The sequence below is a fragment of the Capsicum annuum genome, chromosome 4 (assembly GCF_002878395.1).
Source record: "Capsicum annuum cultivar UCD-10X-F1 chromosome 4, UCD10Xv1.1, whole genome shotgun sequence".
Lineage (NCBI taxonomy): Eukaryota > Viridiplantae > Streptophyta > Magnoliopsida > Solanales > Solanaceae > Capsicum > Capsicum annuum.
The window spans coordinates 4325685-4344232 of NC_061114.1; the positions used below are offsets into that span (position 1 = coordinate 4325685).

Here is an 18548-nt window from a genome sequence, read left to right on the forward strand (position 1 = left end):
TATCTAAATTTTCCTCCTTAGGAGGAATACTCTTAACAAGAAAGGTTAGTTATTTCTTAAACAACTACAAGTGAAAAATGCACTCCATTTGTGAACTATCACATTTGACATGGCAGAGCTATGATGATATATGGTATTATGTCTTTTTTATCCAATTTATTATCAGAAAATATGAATTTCTATTTGTCAATACCAACATATTTTGCTATAAATACTTTTTCTTAAAAATTGATATAGTTAATGATTTTTTGTATCATGTTTATGTAATTTGTTCAGTATTTCTTTTAATTACTGTGTGAGAAACTAATTGATGACAATCTAGAGATAATATTTGAAGAGGTATCAATTATAGTTTATTAGAATTTATTACTTCCGTATTTTATATGGTTTGTTAGGGATGTCTGAAAAAAATATATTCTCAATATTTGATTACAAGGTACTAAAATATATTTAGAGTGAATAGACCATGACTTCTAAAAAGAATATATTTTCATATATTTTGGTTACATGTAATTAGAAAGTGAGTGAAAAAAGCATTAAATTTAAAGACTAAAGATGTTCATAGATTATAAAGAGTCTAAGTGGATGTTTAGATGAACTTACATCTTTTGTACTTATTATATGGTTCTTTACTTATTTTAATCTTTTTTGATTAAAAATAAGTTCTCAAAAGCACTTTTTTCATTTTACGCAAAAAATTTTAAAGTACTTCCAAATTATTTTTGACTTAAAAACACTTAAAATAAGTTAATTTAAATGGGTCCTAAGTTATGATATGCAATTTGTGCATCGCACGGGTACTATACTAGTTGTTTCTAAAGGGACGGGAAAAGTCTAAAGTGGAGAAGTAAAAATTAATGGAGGGAATAATATCTATTTCGCAGGGCAAGACTTTGAGAACTTTCTCTTGGGGCATAACTTTTGCCACTGAACTTATGTCTAGCAAATTTTTTTGCCTAGCATTTTTTTTTTTCGTTTTTCCCTGTCAAGGACATTTTCGGCCATTTCGTTTAACTTAAAGTGATAAAGGAAATAAAATTAAATATCACCAAAAAATAATTCATGTGCAAATGACCTATGGAGGTGGATTATCTTGAGTTGAGCTAAAATCAGTCAATAGATTGAGAAATTATATTGTGCTTAATCCTTAAAATTTTGGGCAAATTTGATGGGTCTATCAAATTTTGGAAGAAGATGGACTATGACGATCTAGAGAGTTGAGTGAGGTCCCATCGAGGTTCCGGTCTACGGCTCTGTTATTACATCAAAAATGAAAGTTACAAGTTAAAAACATAAATGAAATTACAAAATCGTATCTACGCAGCTTCCGTTGGACTCTTGACTTGAGTTTCATCACTCTATTCTTCAGGCAGGCTCCTGATTTGAAATTTCATGACTTGTTGCTTGGTCTTCAATTGCTTCATCTTGTTTCTTAACTTTCCATTTATTCGACCTGTGCTTCAGGTGGGCTCTTGACTTGCCATTTATTCACCCCGTTCTTCAGGCGGGCTCCTGTCTTGCAATTTCATCACCCTGTTTTTCAGGTGGGCTCCTGACATGCAATTTCATCACCCTGTTCTTCAGGCGTGCTCCTGACTTGCTATTTCATTAATTTGTTAACTTTCAACTTTTTCACCTTGTTGTTTGACTTTCAACTTCTTCACTTTGTTGCTTGACTTTTCATTTCTTCACCCTGTTCTCCAGGCGGGCTCCTGAAATCACATCAAAACTAAAAAGAAAATTATCCTAAACAATGATTATTATAAAGAGGTTTCATTTGCCAGAAAGGTGATGTTCCAACACAAGAATTAAATTTTTGTCCCAGTTTATCTTCAAAGGACCTTTGTGCAAGTCACAACATAATGGGAATCAAGGAGAATGACTCGACTAAAGGTACGTCTTATAGGAATCAAGGGGGATGACTCAACTAAAAGGTACGTCTTCTAGGAGTCAAGGGGAATGACTCGACTAAAAGGTACGTCTTATAGGAATCAAAGGGATGACTCGACTAAAAGGTATGTCTTCTAGGGGTCAAAGAGAATGACTCGACTAAAAGGTACATCTTATAGGAATCAAAGGGGATGACTCGACTAAAAGGGACATCTTATAGGAATCAATAGGAATTACTCGACTAAAAGGTACGTCTTATAGGAATCACTAGGGAAGACTCGACTAAAAGGTACATCTTATAGGAATCAAAGGGGATGACTCGATTAAAAGGTACTTCTTATAGGAATCAAAGGGGATGACTCGACTAAAAGGTACATCTTATAGGAATCAAAGGGGATGACTCGACTAAAAGGTATGTCTTATAGGAATCAATAGGAATGACTCAACTAAAGGTACGTCTTAAAGGAATCAAAGAGAATAACTCGACTAAAAGGTACGTCTTATAGGAATCAAAGGAGATGACTCAACTAAAAGGTACCTCTTCTAAGGGTCAAGGGGAATGACTCGACTAAAAGGTACGCCTTATAGGAATCAAAGGGAGATGACTCAACTAAAAGGTATGTCTTCTAGGGGTCAACGGGAATGACTCGACTAAAAGGTATGTCTTCTAGGGGTCAAGGTGAATGACTCGACTAAAAGGTACGTCTTATAGGAATCAAGGAAATGACTCGACTAAAAGGTATGTCTTCTAGGGGTCAAAGGGAATGACTCGACTAAAAGGTATGTCTTATAGGAATCAAAGGGAATGACTCAAAAAAAAGGTACGTCTTCTAGGAGTGAAGGTTCAATTTAAGAAGTGTATCACCTAGCAAATGAAAACTTGAAATCCCTGGACAAGTGTGTCTCTGCGGGATATAGGATTATAAATTTTACCATGCTTTGACTATCAAACCTGCGTAGCAACATTGCTTCCTATATTTGTAAAAGTAAGGCATTGCAGCCCTTTCATGCTCTGAAGTCCTTACTTTGAAGGTAATATATTTCCAGTTTCATCCAAAGAAAAGTTGTGAGTTTAAAAATATGGTGGCTGGTTTGTGCCTTTGGCTTTCGTGGAAAACGCTCTTTCCATCATCACATTTAACCTTGCTTCCAACCATTAGCATATGTCATTCCCTTGCTGCATCGTTGACCCCACTTAGTTTATTAAGGACTCTAAAACAAACACGGTATCTCTTCTTCGTCATGCTCATCAGATAAACCCTTTGAACCTTCGTATTTCCATGAGTTTCCAGACTTTTCTATTGGCACAATTTTTGCATGTCTTATTTCAACTCACAATAATGTCTCTTTCATGTGCTAGCTTTTGTCTTGCTTTGTGCAATTAAAGAAGCTGGTATCCAGTTTTGAAATCTTTTCTCACTTGTTTTGACACGGACTTGACTCAAAGACAAGAATTAAAACAAAAAAATAACAATTTTTGTTTTGATAACTGACTCAAGAAAGATAAAATTAAAATTAAGAGAAGAAAGAAATGACAATGAATGTCCCCTTTTAAAACAAAAAAACGAAAAATTCATCTAAAAATGACAGTCAACACTAATGATTATGCCATGCATTTTGGATTAAGCAGCTTGATCTTTTCATCCAAACTTTCACCTGTTGTTGTTGAGTTAACGGTCTTCAAACTGATTTACTTTCTTACGTGAATTACATTCAAGACCTCATTCGGCTAGTCAACCTTGAAGGGTTTTCGCCAACAAGCTTCTCTCATTTTATTTTCCTCAGCTCACTATTGCCTTATGGTATCCGTAAGGGTTTTCCACTCATATTCGTCTTACAGTGCTCGTGAGACTTTTCAGCTATGAGACTCTCTCAACTTACCATCATCTTATGGTGCCCGTGAGGGTATTCATCGATAAGACTCTCTCATTTTTATTTCTCTCCTGATTTCTTATGCTGAGGAAGACAAGTAGTTCCCAAAATGCATCATTATATCCATTGCATGCTTAGCCTTAACATTCTCAAAGATTGATCTGAAGGTCTTTCTTTGGTTATAACTTGGCTTTTGGATAGGTTTAGAAATAAAAGATAGCATGAGCCCAAACGACACCTGAAGTGGTATAGGACTTACAACTTTCGAAATCGACTCAAACAACGATTAAATCATGCCCCAGTTTCTTTTGACTGGGTGACACTAAACTGCTTATTTGGTTGGACTGAGCCCTAAGTAGGGAAGCCTACATATCTCACCCTCGAGAGAGGAGAATCAGGTCATGCGTAGTTGTGGCAACTTGTTCTTTTGCTTTATTCTGATTTCCTTCCTCTTTTTTTTCTTTATTGACTTTTTATTGAAACTTTCTGACTCTATTTTTCTTGACAATCTTCTCTTTACTTTCTTTTTGGTCATATTTTCTTATTCTTTTTCTTCTCTTTTCTTTTTTTTTCTGAAGTTTTTCTGACTCTACTGTTTTGCTCGACACTTTTTCTTTGAGCTTTATAGACTCTATCTTGATTCCAAAAGAGGGGTATGAAAGAAACTAACACTAAGGCTCAAATGGGTAAACAAAGCAAGACACAATATTCGGATAGCAGAATGAAATTCCTTCGTCATATCAATCCTTGAAGATGCTAGTACATAGCATGCAATGTTAAAGTACACAATCAATATCACTTATGACATGTTTTACAACACTAACTTTCCCCAAGCATATGTGTCACCTCTTATTTTACACTTGTCGAACATACAACTCCACCTTTGTTGTACATCCCTCACATTGAATGGCTCATGCTTTCATGGAGTTGATTTTTGTTCTGTTCCTTGGGAGCACACATCTGCTATTTGACCTAATTGAGCTTTTTTTTTCAATTGATGACCAAGTTATTCTTGTGATTCTCAATATAAATGCCTTAAGTTTCAAAGAAGTCTTCAACTTATCACCAAAAGTCTTAGCATTCTACCTATTTTCTCAGATGCTTTCATTTTCTAACTCTAACCCTCTGATTCCACGCTCATTCTTAAACTGGATTTTAAGATTTGGCTAAAAATTTTGCTAGCATGTCATATCACTACAGTCAACATAAAATGTATTATGTAAAGAAAACAAACAAACAAAACATATTTAAAACATAAAAGGAAAGGGACACTTCATTTAGTTGAAATAAAAGTTAAAAGGGTTTGAACATAAACGACGAAGGGACAAAACAAGGTAGATCACGGACTACAACCCTAAAATACTTCAAAAAATAGAAAAAAATAAAACAAACTACCAGACCTCTTCCTAGTAGGGAGAAGGGTGACTTTTAAATTGCTCAGCCTGACAACTTAGCCACTGGATTGCATATCGACATGACTAGAGCTTTCCTCACTGTCCATGTTCTGTACCATAATTGATTTATCTTGAATCATCTTTTCAATTTCTATTTTCAAAGAACGAGAGTCTTTAAGACTGTCACCCTGAACATCAGAATGATATGCACATCGTACATTAGGATCAAAACTTCTTGAATGTAGGTCAGGAGTATACCCAAGGAGAGGAATGATCATGCCCTGCTCTACCAATCTCTGGAATAAAATGGCATAGGATTCCCCAATAGGAGTGAAATTCTCTTTTTCCTTCCTCCTCTTTGCAAGCTCTGGCCTCGAATGAAACTTGGATTTAGAGTTTTCTTATTAAATTTGTGGGGGTCGAGGACGATGTTGAGGGACAGGTTCATGCCATTATGAATAAGAGGATGGATGAGCATACAATTGTGTATTGGTCAAAGAATATTGAGGAAGTGGAATGGGATTTCTTGGATTTTGGGGAAAGAAACCTTGTTGCAAGTGGTTATGTGGATTTAATATGTAAGATCATGATTAAGGCTGACTGTATTGGTGGGTTGACCTCTCAAACTCTTCTTTGGCCCTGGCATGACAATAGGTGCATTTTTCTTCTTCTTTTCTTCAGTTTTCCTTGGTTGATTGCAATGTCATCCCAAATATTTCACAGAATCCTTCTGTCTATCCGGCTCCCCAAATTTTGATGTCTCAAAGCTGGAAGGAAGGTTAACACTTGAAGACATACCCCAGTTTTTATATGAAACATCTTCATAGCCCATATGTCCAGGGGAATTTTTCATATCATTTTCTACACTCTTAACTTTCCCAACCACTTTCTCTAGCTCTTCTAGCATGCTAGGCTTCTAAGAAAGAAATTTTGGCGGTCCACTTAATTTAACAGTAGGCTCAAGAGTATAACAATAATCATCAACAGTATTGAATATGGATTTACTAGTGTACTGGGGAAGAACAATCATTGGATTGATAGCTAAATTGGAAGTCTTAGAAGAAGGTTGAGCAACAAAATCACAAATGGTATGTGGTGCTGTGAATGTGGTAGACTTATACTAAGGAGCTAAAGAAAGGGTGGTGGATGTATTGAGGTGTATTTGACGTGGGATGGATTCTGAGGCATGCTGTGGTGCATCAACAATAGTAGGAAACTGACTTTGTGATTTTGGTGGAAGACTCAAAGTCTTTACAAGGTCAAAAGTAGGGAACGGAGGTGGAGGCAGCCCTTTGGCCCAAACTCGGTATATTTCAATCATTTGTTGTCTCAGTCTCAAATTCTCTTTCTTTAAACTCTCAATTTTCTGACTCTTTGTTTCATCCATGGTGCAACTCTATATATCCTTATTGGAAACAACTAAACCTTCCTTGGATTTGGTGTGATATGGAGGACCAGCCAGGAAGCCACAAACCAACCACCTTAAACTAACTGAACAAGAGGCAACAAATATGTTAGAGTTCAACATTTTTTCAAAACCTCTTTTATTTTATTTTATTTTTAAAAGATCACCGAACCCAAGAAGGGAACCTACGTATCTCACCCCTAGAGTGGAGAATGTAGTTCGTGAAGTCGTGCCAAAATGGCCAATTGAACTCTTTTTTTTTTCTCGAAACTTTAAGAAGAAAAGAAAATAACAATTTGTCAAAAGAATTGACGAAAATGATTTTGAATTTTTCAGCTTTATCATCCATATACAAAGTGAAATCTATGATTACCAAAGAAAATCTTTTTGGGTTTTCAGTTTTAAATTTCATATTAAAATGGAACTTGAACCTATTAAAGAAAAATCTTTTTGCAATTTTGTTTTAAAGATGTATATGAAACACCTACTCTAAATGAAGAGTGAAGAAAATCTTTTTGAATTTTTGAAATAAGATCCCCGAACCAACAATAGGCTGTCTACGTATCTCACTCCCGAGAGAGGAGAATTAGGGGTGCCTACTTCGTCCAGATAGGAAAATTAATGATTACGAGAATCAGGGGTGCCTAGTTCGTCCAGATAAGAAAATTAATGATTAAATAACTGACTGTACCCTGACTTGAGAGATGCAACCACAAACAAAAGATGAGAAACATAAATAAAATCTTTTTGAGTTTTCAATTTGACACTTAACCTAAAAATGACACCAACAAACATGAAAGGAAATTCTTTTGATATTTTCATTATATAAAATGTACAAAACTTCTACCATTTTTTTTGCATTTTTCTTTATAAAAACCTTCTATTGTAAGAAAAATCTTTTTTGAAAATTTCGAATTATGAATGCATGCTAAAGGAGATTTTTGGTGTTTTGGGTTTTGAACAAATGAGTGCAGAAAACAAAGAAATCTTTTTGAAATTTTGAATTGTGAAAAAACAAAAGTCATAAAGAACACTAAAAGCTACGATACTCTTTTTGACTCACTTTTTGTCCTTTTTTTTTTCAAAACACCTTACTTCTAACACATGCTTTACCCGAATCAGTCCGTCAAATAACCACATTACCCTCAAAGGTGCAATATTTAGCACGTAGGGATGCTTTAAAAGTGAGTCTCCTACAAAGACCCGCGTGGGCCCCGCTAGGTCTTAATATGATGCACATAAGAATGACCTAAAGGCTGACCTATGTTGTGGTTTACTAACAAGGCCGTTTGGGGAAGCATATGGTTGATAGTGGTTGCTTTGCTTTCCATCTACTCCATACATCCAACGGCTCCCCCCCTAAAATAAGGGTGACTCAACTAGAGTTCGTACGCACGACATGCACTCCAGAACTTGTTGCAGAAAAAATTGAGTCGGGTTATGCAAATGATGCCAGATATAAAGCGGTAACACATAAGAGAAAAAATGTAAACACGTAGCACTTAACAATGATAAAATAAACAAGAAAGGATAACACAAATAATGTTTATACACCCATAATCTCAAACTAAGCTGATACAACTCCAAACATAAGCCCGAATTCTGAAAATCCCCAGCAGAATCACCAGAGCTATCATTTTCCGTACTCCAAAGAAGATTATGATTTTAAGTTCGAAATGGTTTTATTAATTAAAGTGACAAAAGAAAATGATTGTTTCAAAAAAGGATTACTTATATTTTTTTTTAATTCAGAGTCGCCACTTGACATAATCCAGTGTGCCAAGTCACCTTTGAAAGATCCTTTTCAAAATGATTTGACTCTTTAAAACTGGTTTGTGGACAGAGATCCTGATTAAGGAATTCTATTGACCGAGGGGAAGGTGTTAGGCACCCCTCGATTCCATGATCCGACCATGGTAACTTGGTAGAATGAATCACCTAATTTTACACTACGATGTACAAACCACACAAAAACATGTAAAACAATCAAACAAACAAACAAAGCAAAATGAATAAAAATATAGGGTCCAGTCTGAGTAATACAACTCTGAAATAGAAAAATGCGGAAATGTAAATCTTATTCTAGACTAATCCTAGACTAAGCTCCAATGCCTCACCTGATGGCTCGGGCCTTTATCACGAACGTCCTCCGAGTACAAAATACTTTGGAGTATTCCCCAAATAAAATAATACAAGTACCTCGGGGCATTCCCTGGTCAAATGAGTATAATTGAATCAAGTATGATAAACTAGAAAATATTCACCACACATGCAAATTTTCAACATTCAACGATATCCCTAAATTCGCCTACCCAAACCTAGCTTTGCCTATTAAGCTCTCGGCCTAAAATATGCTCCTTTCGAGTTCACAAACATTCTGAATTAAACAAAACAACAATAAATAAAAATTAAAATAAATTCACCATTTTTATCAATTTCTCAATTCCACCTCAAACAACCAATTTCAATTATCAAATGAGATACCATTTCACCAAACCATAATCAAGCAAACCAACCATGAGTCAAAATAAACACGCATTCCTCACCAACAAGGACCTAAAAACACAATATTAAATCCAACACCAAATATAATAAACAATGAAATAAAAAGAGAAAGAGAGTAGAATTGAACCTCAATTTGAAGCTTGCAAACTCAATGTTATTCTAATAAAGAGAGTCCGCACCTTGAAATCTCGAGCCGAACTTTAACACCAACAATCCAACTCAATAAATAATGACCCGTTCACCGTCACTTTTCACGCCGTTACTGTTCATGCGTACTGTTCACCGGTATTGTTCACCGATACTGTTCACCAAACCTTTTTTTTCGCGATTATCTCTTTCTCTCCCTCGGTTTTTTTTCTTGTGAGTAAGATCGATGGGTGGAGAATTGTTGTTGTGTGTGTGTGGATTGTTATCTTGCTCTCCAAGATGGAAGAAAAATGGAGGATTTTTTTTTATGGGGAAGAGTATTTTGTGATTGTTGTTATTTTGGAGAAGATGATGATCAAAGAATGAGCCTCCCCTTTTCCCCTTTTAGAATTCTCCTTTCATATTTTTTATTTGATTTTTTTCCTTTATTTATTATCCTATGTGGAAGCATATAATTGGTGGCTTGTGGGAATAATTTTGTGGCATGTGAAAAAGTCAGTGTGGCATGTTGAAAGATTAGGGTGGCGTGTGGAAAAGTGAGTAGGGTGTGTGCCTTTTCCATGTATCCAATGAAAAATGGAAAGTGAGGTGTTGAGGTGGCATAGTGAGGTGACAAAGATGCTATGTATTTAATTATTTTCAATTCTTATTTTTTTAAGAGAAATTATCAATTAAACAAAAGTATGGTAAGGTGAATAAAATAAAAATAAATATAAAAATAAAAAAATAAAATAAAAAATGATTAAAATATTTTTGGGAAAGGACAAAATTACATGTCTACATTGTTTACTTTTTTTGAATTTTAAAAAAATGTTAAAACATCTAAAAATTAAAAGTAAATAGTCTCGTCGAGCTATTAAACTACGATAGAACAATTTGATCGAGAATGTAAATAGTTTTTCATGTCGTCATATCCATTACCCAAAAAGTATTGACTAGAATCAATTATAGACTATGCCAATACAAATTAATGTTGTGTATTCTTTTATTAATAAAGAAGTTCATGAAAACACACTCTAAAACAAGTCCAAATTTCAAATAAATTATAAACAATAATTAAAGTTCATTTATACTACCATCCCATATAAAAATGAGCTAAATTAACTTCTACAAAAAGAAACTAGAACGTAAAAGTCTATAGATTCTGTCCTATTTCGAGATAAAAGGATAATAAACATGTTATGATCAGCTATATAAACTATCTGAAAAAAAGAGTCCAAAAAATATACATAAACTTTGAAAAATTTGTTGTAACACACCACAACTTTACGGGGGCTCTATGATCCTCGTAAATTATTTTTAATCATATTTATGTGGCATATATTTGCTTAGTTGGACTATGACAGAAAGAATGGAGAAAAGTATTTTTTCTCAAAATCATGAAGACCAAAAGGTAGATTTCATTGCTATTTAATGTCTCAAAACCACATGTTATAAGCCATACCATTTTCCTACTAATTTTTTCACTAATGGAGAAAGCCTTCAGTTCTTTTCTCTTAATAGTACTGTTGTTGCTTTACAATTGTAAGGCCACGCAATTTGGGCTACAATATAGACAATGATTTCGATGCGTTGCTAATCCCGAATCCATAAAATCCTATGTCAATGCATCATGTTAATTATTGTGTAGCATGAGAATCTGCTCAAGCTTGAATTTAGACCATCGAGGTCTTCAACTCAAGGATGAATCAAAACTATCTCTATCGACTAAGTTTTAGTAGACGTTGTAAAGTGTGTCAGATTCCACCGATCATAACTCTCTTTATATGTCTAATTAGGAAGTCTACTATGTGTCAAATGATAGGTATTCGAGTTAGATTTCCAACGATACCAATTTGGCTAAAATCCGACACCCGAGCAAGAAGTTATGGCCCTTCAAAGTGATAAGCATCGCCTAACCAATCCCCACTGGAAAGCATAGGCAATAGCCTAGGCGGCGCCTATGTAAACATAGGCGATAGCCTAGGTGGCGCCTATGCAAACATAGGCGATAGCCTAGGCGGCGCCTATGTGAACATAGGCAACGGAATGGGCGGCACCTATGTAAGGAATTCTGGTGAATTAAACACTCCGTGTTGAGGACAAAGTGGTCCTTTTCCACCCTTACTTAGCCCTAAAACACGAGATTTAAATACATATTCTTTCATCAAAAGTGCTCAAGATTCTCCTTAGGGTTTCAAAATAAAAACCCAAATAGTTCAAGATTTGACCGTAGGTTTTCAAAGATAATTACATATTTGGAATCAACAATTTGCAAGCTTCAAGAAACACCTATTATCCTTGGAAATAGAGGTACGTGGGGTTATCCGAAAATCTCATGGGTGTAGTTTTTATGAACATGCATGCTTTTAAATGGGGGTTTTCTATCAAATGCTAATAACTTGCTTTCAATATGATTTCTAAGTCATTTTCTTTATGTCATGGGAATTGTTTGCCTATATACTTCAATGGTTGAAACCATGCATATGTGATTTGAGATTTTCCATGGAAGTTTGATAAATATGAATGTTAAATATTTTTCAAATTCCCATGATAATGTTTCGATACTCCGTATTGTATTGTGTTCAACAAAAGAGAGCATGAATTTGAAATAAATATTGTTCTCGACTTGTAAATGATGAAGCACCTTGGTTATTACATGATTATGCATATGTGGATGTGATATTGATGACTTGCAAGTCGGTTATGACGATACCCTATGACATGTGATTTAATAAGATGAAATTTGAATGCATTGATTTTACATAAGAAAGGTGGATGCTCGAAGAAGGCGTTTGAGACACAAGGGCTCATCGCTAGAATAACGTATTTGCTGACACGGAATATTGGTACCAGGCTAAGTGATCTTGTGTACTTGACATCATGTCATTCCCATATTGGGACTATAGGTAGGAGCCCGAGCCAAGTGATCTTGGGAACTACCATTGGGCCGAGACACCATACTGTGTGATCTTGTGTGTCTCTCCCTCACTTATACTCTAATCTCGGCGGGAACCGAGGTTTGACAGTTGGTGTAAATTATGTAGGGTATTCCACCTAGCTCAGTTGCATTTCATTATTGTTGAGAAAAATTATTGCATTACACCCATGTGCTTTCAAATGATTTGATACGAAATTGCTTTATAATGGCTCTCAACTATATTTTGTAAAATTATTATGTTTTGCTTTGATATCTCTGCGTGCCAGTACTTTTGTGCTGACCCCCGGCCCTCTCCAACCTCTCAGGTTCAAAGGCCCAATCTAGGGGTCAAGAGAATTAGTAGATCATTCAGACAGAGTTGCAGAGACAAGTGGTGAGCCTTCTATGTTTCGGAAGGTCTTATGTCCTGCAGTCCTTTTATCTTATATTCAGTTTTGGGGGTCTGCTGGGGGCCTTGTCTTAGTTTCCAGATAGACATTGTTTCAGTCATTTGTTAGACATATTCGTAGACAGTTGTTTAGATGATAATTGACGTTGAGGGAACCTTATCTCCCCGTTATTGTCTCTTTTCATATTTATGATATGTTTCCAAATAATTGTGTTTTTTCCGTATTTCTTTGATCATATGAATTAGGTGCATGATTACCAAACAGATAGGGGTGTTTCAGGCCTCAATGGTTCGAAATGCTCATCACGGCTAGGCCCTGGTTCGGGTCGTGACAACTATGTTATGGCTAGTTCAGCCATGACCCAAACCAACACTACCACTAATCAATTGGCTCTTTTGTCCTTAAAATCTCAAATCATTTCCAACCCCTTCCACTTCTTGTATAAAAACTGGTCTCCAGCTATTTGTTTGCCATTGAGTTAGAGTCACTTGTGGTTCTCGTCACCAATAAGTGAAGTCCTTGAATCTTTCTAACATGGCTCTTACAGGCGGGATTCCCCGGGAATTTGGAAACCTCTCATTTCTTGTTTCTCTAGACTTGGGAAGGAACAATTTCCATGGAAATTTGCCTCAAGAAATGACACGCTTGCGTCGCCTTAAGTTTCTTGATTTAAGTTTCAACAACTTCAGAGGGGAGGTTCCTTCTTGGTTTGGGTTTTTGCACCGACTTCAAGTTCTTAATATTTGAAATAATAGTTTCACTGGTTCCATCCCTTCTTCATTTTCTAATATGTCCACACTTGAGACTTTAAATCTGAACTTCAATTCCAAAGAGGATCAATCCCAGAAGTGATAGGAAGTCTTATAAACCTTAGAGAATTAAGGTTGCGCGGTAACAAGCTCATAGGCTCTATTCCTCTGTCACTCTCGAATACCTCGAGGTTGCAGACATTAGATATATCTTATAATTCACTTCAGGGAAACATTCCAGAAGGGATCTGCAATCTTCACAATATGAACTTGTAGTCCATACAACATAATCAACTTATGGGTTCTATACCATTCACAGTTTTCAATATTTCTAGCATTGAAATCATTGCATTTACGGGCAATAGCTTATCAGGAAATCTCCCCAATGGCTTATTCAATGGTCTCCCAATACTCAAAGAGCTTTATCTATCCGGAAACAAGCTTGTTGGTCATATGCCTACAAGCTTGTCAAATGGTTCACAACTTAAAATATTGTCTTTATCAAAAAATGAGTTTGATGGACCAATACATAGTGAAATTGGAAGATTGAGTAGCTTGCAGCAATTGTATCTCGGAGCTAACCATTTCACAGGTATGTTTTATCTTATGAATGCTAGTAATATTTTATCTATTTAATTCAAAAAGAATTAATAAATTACACATAAACTGCAGGGATAATTCCACAAGAAATTGGAAATTTTGCTAATTTGATGGAGTTATCGATGGAGGTAAACCAGATAACCGGTTCAGTCCCAATCTCCATATTCAATATCTCGGTGCTGCAAGTTTTTTCACTGTGGGGGAACAATCTTAATGGACTCTTACCACGAGATATTGGAAACTTAACCAAGATGCAATTTTTATATCTTCAAGAAAATAGGTTTACCGGTACGTAATCAAAGTTATAGAAAGAGGTACAAATTGTGGTAGTTAATTCACTAGTATTCCTTTTTGTCCTTGTGTTGACAGGTGAAATACCTAACGAGATAAGCAACCTCGTTGATTTGGAGAAACTTAATCTTCAATTTAATAGTTTTAGTGTTCACTTGAAATGGAGATCTTCAACATATCAAGGCTGAGAGTGATTTCTCTTTCACACAATAATCTATCAGGAAGCCTCCCACCAACCATGGGTTCTATCTTACCCAACATTGAAGAGCTTAATCTGGGGAGCTTAACCAGTCTTGTTGGAACTATTCCTCATTCCATCTCCAATTGTTCAGAACTTGCTATTCTAGAGCTTTCTAACAACCAAATCGCTGGCTTGATTCCCAATTCTATTGGATATTTGACTTATCTACAGTATCTAAATTTAGCACTAAACAATTTAACCACTGACTCATCATTAAGCTTCTTGACTTTCTTCACCAATTGCGTAAATTTAACAGCTCTTTCTCTAACTTTGAACCCGCCAAACGGCATGCTTCCAGCTTCCACGGGGAACCTTTCCACCTCTCTTAAAAATTTTTACGCCAACGTTTGCAAAATCAAAGTGTGAATTCCTAATGAAATTGGGAACTTAAGCAGCTTATTAGACTATGATCTTTCTAGAAACTACTTAGTTGGATCGATTCTGAAATCAATTGGAAACTTGAGAAATCTGCAGGGCTTGTTCTTGAGTAACAACAAACTTACAGGATCTATCAGTGATAATCTATGTAAATTGCACTTCTTGGATGTCATTGACTTGACTCAAAATAATTTTTCACGTTCTCTTCCTTATTGTTTAGGAAAGATTACTTCCCTTAGAGAGATACGTATGGGATCCAATAAATTGAGTACCAATATACCACCAAGCTTAGGGAACATTCAAGATCTAGTGGTTCTTGACTTATCGTCAAACAACATGGTAGGTTCTTTACCTCTAGAAATTAGAAATCTAAAGGCTGCGACACTGATAGATCTGTCAATGAATCAATTTTCAAATAGAATTCCAAGAGAAATTGCAGGATTTCAGAATCTGGCACACCTTTCTTTGAGACACAACAAGTTGCAAGAAACTATACCTGACTCAATGAGCAACATGGCAGGTTTAGAATTCCTAGACCTTTCTCACAATAATATATCTGGAATCATTCCTAAGTCTTTGGAGAAACTTAAAAACCTGAAGTATTTCAATGTTTCTTTCAACAAATTTTAAGGTGAAATACCCTCGGGAGGTCCTTTCAAGAACCTCTCAAGTCAGTTTTTCATCTACAATGAAGCATTTTGTGGTTCTTCAAGATTTAGTGTCCCGCCATGCCCCACTTCATCAAAGAACATATCAAATAGGAAAAAATTCCTAGTTCTTTTTCTTTTACTCGCAATTGCAATTGTATTTGTTCCTATGGCCTTTGTGCTCCTATGGATAAGGTACAGAAGAGGTAAAAGTGCTCCTCAACAAGCTGAGTCATACTATGCACTGCTCCAAGCAACGGATTACCTTAGAGAGAGTAATCTGATTGGTTTTGGAAGCTTTGTCTCTGTTTACAAAGGTGTCCTCCGAAATGGAACTGCCATTGCAGTGAATGTGTTCAACCTGAAACTGGATGCGGCATTCAAGAGTTTTGATACAGAATGTGAAGTTTTGCATAGCCTTCGCCATAGGAATCTCGTAGAAGTCATTACTAGTTGTTCCAATCTTGATTTTAAGGCTTTAGTTCTTGATTTTATGCCTAATGGGAGTCTTGAGATGTATTTGTATTCGCACAACTACTTCCTCGACATCAAGCAGAGACTAAGAATAATGATAGATGTGGCATGTGCTTTGGAATATCTTCACCATGGGTGCTCGTTACCTGTGATTCACTGTGACGTGAAGCCTAGTAACATCTTGCTGGATGAAGATATGGTTGCCCACCTCAGCGACTTTGGCATTTCAAAACTGCTTGGCGAAGGTCAGGGTGATTTTTACACTAAAACCTTTGCAACATTCGGGTATATTGCACCGGGTACGTCTCTTTGTTTTGCTAATTTGTTGAACATTGATTATTCCTTTCTTTTTTTCCCACCTAGAAAGCATATTGGATCTTTAAATGAATTGTTTCACTGTAGAGTATGGACTGGAAGGACTAGTGTCAACAAAGTGTGACATCTACAGTTATGGGGTCATGTTGCTCGAAACGTTTACTAGGAGAAAGCCTAGTGAGTTTGAGGGAGATTGTAGCTTGAAACAATGGGCGAATTATTCACTTCCAAATGTTGTAATGGAGGTCGGTGATGCCAACTTGTTAACATCAACTGGTAATCGCTTAAAGAAGGAGCTAGATGTTGTGGCATCAATCATGAAAGTTGCATTAGATTGTTGTAACGAATCTCCACCAAGAAGGACCAACATGAAAGATGTTGTAGGGATGCTACCGAAGATCAAGATTCAACTTCTAGCATGTTGAGCATGTTGTTGGAATCTGTTGTTCCAAATAATTTGTTTTGCTGCAAATATTTGATTAGTTCTGGATTCCTGTAATATTGCTTCTTTCTTTTTTGTTTTGGCACTTAATTTGTGCGTGATTCTGTTTTTGAAAATTCTAGCTGGTTGAATAAATCTCACTATTTCCTTTTAACAAAAACTAAATTGATCATCAAAATCTTGAAATAGAATGATTTACTTTTGTAAGTGTTGAAGGGATATTAACATGTTGGAGTGTGACATATCCCAATTTCTGATTCCTCTCCCCTTATGTTTGTCCCTCAGTGTCCAAATTACCAATAAAATGTCTTTGGCACATGATTTACAGGGAGACTCTTCATCTGGAATTTACATCGTGCAGCCTTTCGACAGAACTTCACACAAGTGAGGTCAGGGGACGGTAGAGTATACGCAGACCTTAACCCTACCTTGGGAGGTTGAGATGTTGTTCCCGATAGATCCTCGGCTCAAGGAAAAATAAAAGCAGTTCAACGCAGGTCGGGGGAAAAGAATTTAACAGGACCGAAAAAAAATTGCTGAAATAAAAAGATCATTTTAAAGAGAACTTTAAAATGCCTACAGTATTTGTACATTTCCATGCCTCTTAATAGTGACAACCCTAAAAAGTCAAAGGCAGAGGGATGAAAAAGGTAAATCAGGACACTGATAACAATATTAGGGTTTTTGCCTGATTTTCTTACCAAATTTAAGTTCTATTTTTTTTAGAAGGAAAATAAAAGAAATACCATAATTACTTTTACTTTTCTTTAAAGGAAATATAAAACTTTTCCATAATTGGTTAACCTCTTTCTTGGAGGAAAAAGGTTTTGGACATCTATAAATAGAAGACCCCTTCTCATACAATAACACAATAGAATCCACAATGTAGTCTTTAAAGAATTTTTCTTTAGTGGGAGATTTTCTCCTAACAATTTTTATATTTTATTTAATTTAGTTTTTATTATGTAGTCCAATTGGCCAAACTATATCAATAATATGTTTCTTTTAAGTATTATTTTTTTTGTCTGATTTATCGTCTTATGGTTTGCAAATTAACAGCTTTCGCATGACGCCCTCTCGATTTCGAACCTAAAAAACAAAATCTAGCAGAAGTGCACTGTCATTGGTTGTACGACTTAGTTCTTTCTTTCTAATCAATTATTTTCCTATTCTGACATTTTGAGATGGAGGTCTGTTGTTCTCAACTTGTTACTTTTTGAAGTAGCTAATTCTTCTTGTAAAACACAATTTCACTGACAATATTTTAACTCTTTAGGAAGCATCTGCCCCCTGATATCGTTATGATACAATATTTAGTGTCTTGAGATGAGGGTCTTCCAGAAACAAGGTCTGAGTACACTTGTGAAAATGGTGCTGAAGATCCCCCAATGTTTTCTCTCATACTTATCACTTGTGAAAATGGTACTGAAGAAGCAAAAAAGTAAGAAGGAGTAGACGAGGGTGGAGAAAGTTAATGGAAGATTTGCGAAGGCCGCGGAGAAAGCGATGGGAGTTGCAGAGGATGTGCATTACCGAGGAGTGTGTAAGAGGCCATTGTGAAAATACACGGGGGAGACAAGAGATTCGAGGAAAAGATCCAATGTTCGGTCAGTGATAAGGGACACGATACGAAACACAAACCAGCCAAGAACAACAAGAGAAAACCAAGAACAAGATACAAAACAAGAACGGACAGCAACACAAAGAATCCAAGAATAAGAAGATAAGTGTTACTGCGTTACAGTAGCTGTTAGGAATAGGTCAAAAGACCTCAGCAGATTTTTAGGATAGCAGTTTATTTTTAGTCATTATCCTAGTTTCGTTGTTCCTAATTTCTAGGCATTATGCAATTTTTTCAGCTGTCATTTTTCTGTTTCAGTTGTACTACT

General features: G+C 35.8%; 2 protein-coding genes across 2 annotated transcripts; both read left to right on the forward strand.

Moving 5' to 3' along the window:
* The first annotated feature begins 13056 nt into the window (after positions 1-13056).
* Positions 13057-14630, forward strand: LOC107869248 (receptor-like protein 34). Its single transcript, XM_047411472.1, has 3 exons — positions 13057-13229; positions 13607-13863; positions 13944-14630. The coding sequence occupies exons 1-3, from the start codon at positions 13057-13059 to the stop codon at positions 14165-14167; spliced, it is 654 nt and encodes a 217-aa protein (XP_047267428.1). The 3' UTR covers positions 14168-14630.
* LOC124897886 (receptor kinase-like protein Xa21) lies at positions 14323-16642 on the forward strand. Its single transcript, XM_047411473.1, has 4 exons — positions 14323-14748; positions 14878-15301; positions 15413-16201; positions 16305-16642. Exons 1-4 carry the CDS (start codon positions 14323-14325, stop codon positions 16640-16642), a joined length of 1977 nt encoding a protein of 658 aa, XP_047267429.1.
* The last annotated feature ends 1906 nt before the right edge of the window (positions 16643-18548 follow it).

Bases quoted from the DNA above. Each gene is read 5' to 3' on its own strand.
- LOC107869248 (XM_047411472.1), top strand. From the start codon at position 13,057: ATGGCTCTTACAGGCGGGATTCCCCGGGAATTTGGAAACCTCTCATTT. The intron at 13,230-13,606 runs GTTTGGGTTTTT...CAATATTTCTAG, and splicing joins AGAGGGGAGGTTCCTTCTTG to CATTGAAATCATTGCATTTA. The intron at 13,864-13,943 runs GTATGTTTTATC...CATAAACTGCAG, and splicing joins CGGAGCTAACCATTTCACAG to GGATAATTCCACAAGAAATT.
- LOC124897886 (XM_047411473.1), top strand. From the start codon at position 14,323: ATGGAGATCTTCAACATATCAAGGCTGAGAGTGATTTCTCTTTCACAC. The intron at 15,302-15,412 runs GTTTAGAATTCC...ACAAATTTTAAG, and splicing joins CTCAATGAGCAACATGGCAG to GTGAAATACCCTCGGGAGGT. The intron at 16,202-16,304 runs GTACGTCTCTTT...GTTTCACTGTAG, and splicing joins ATTCGGGTATATTGCACCGG to AGTATGGACTGGAAGGACTA.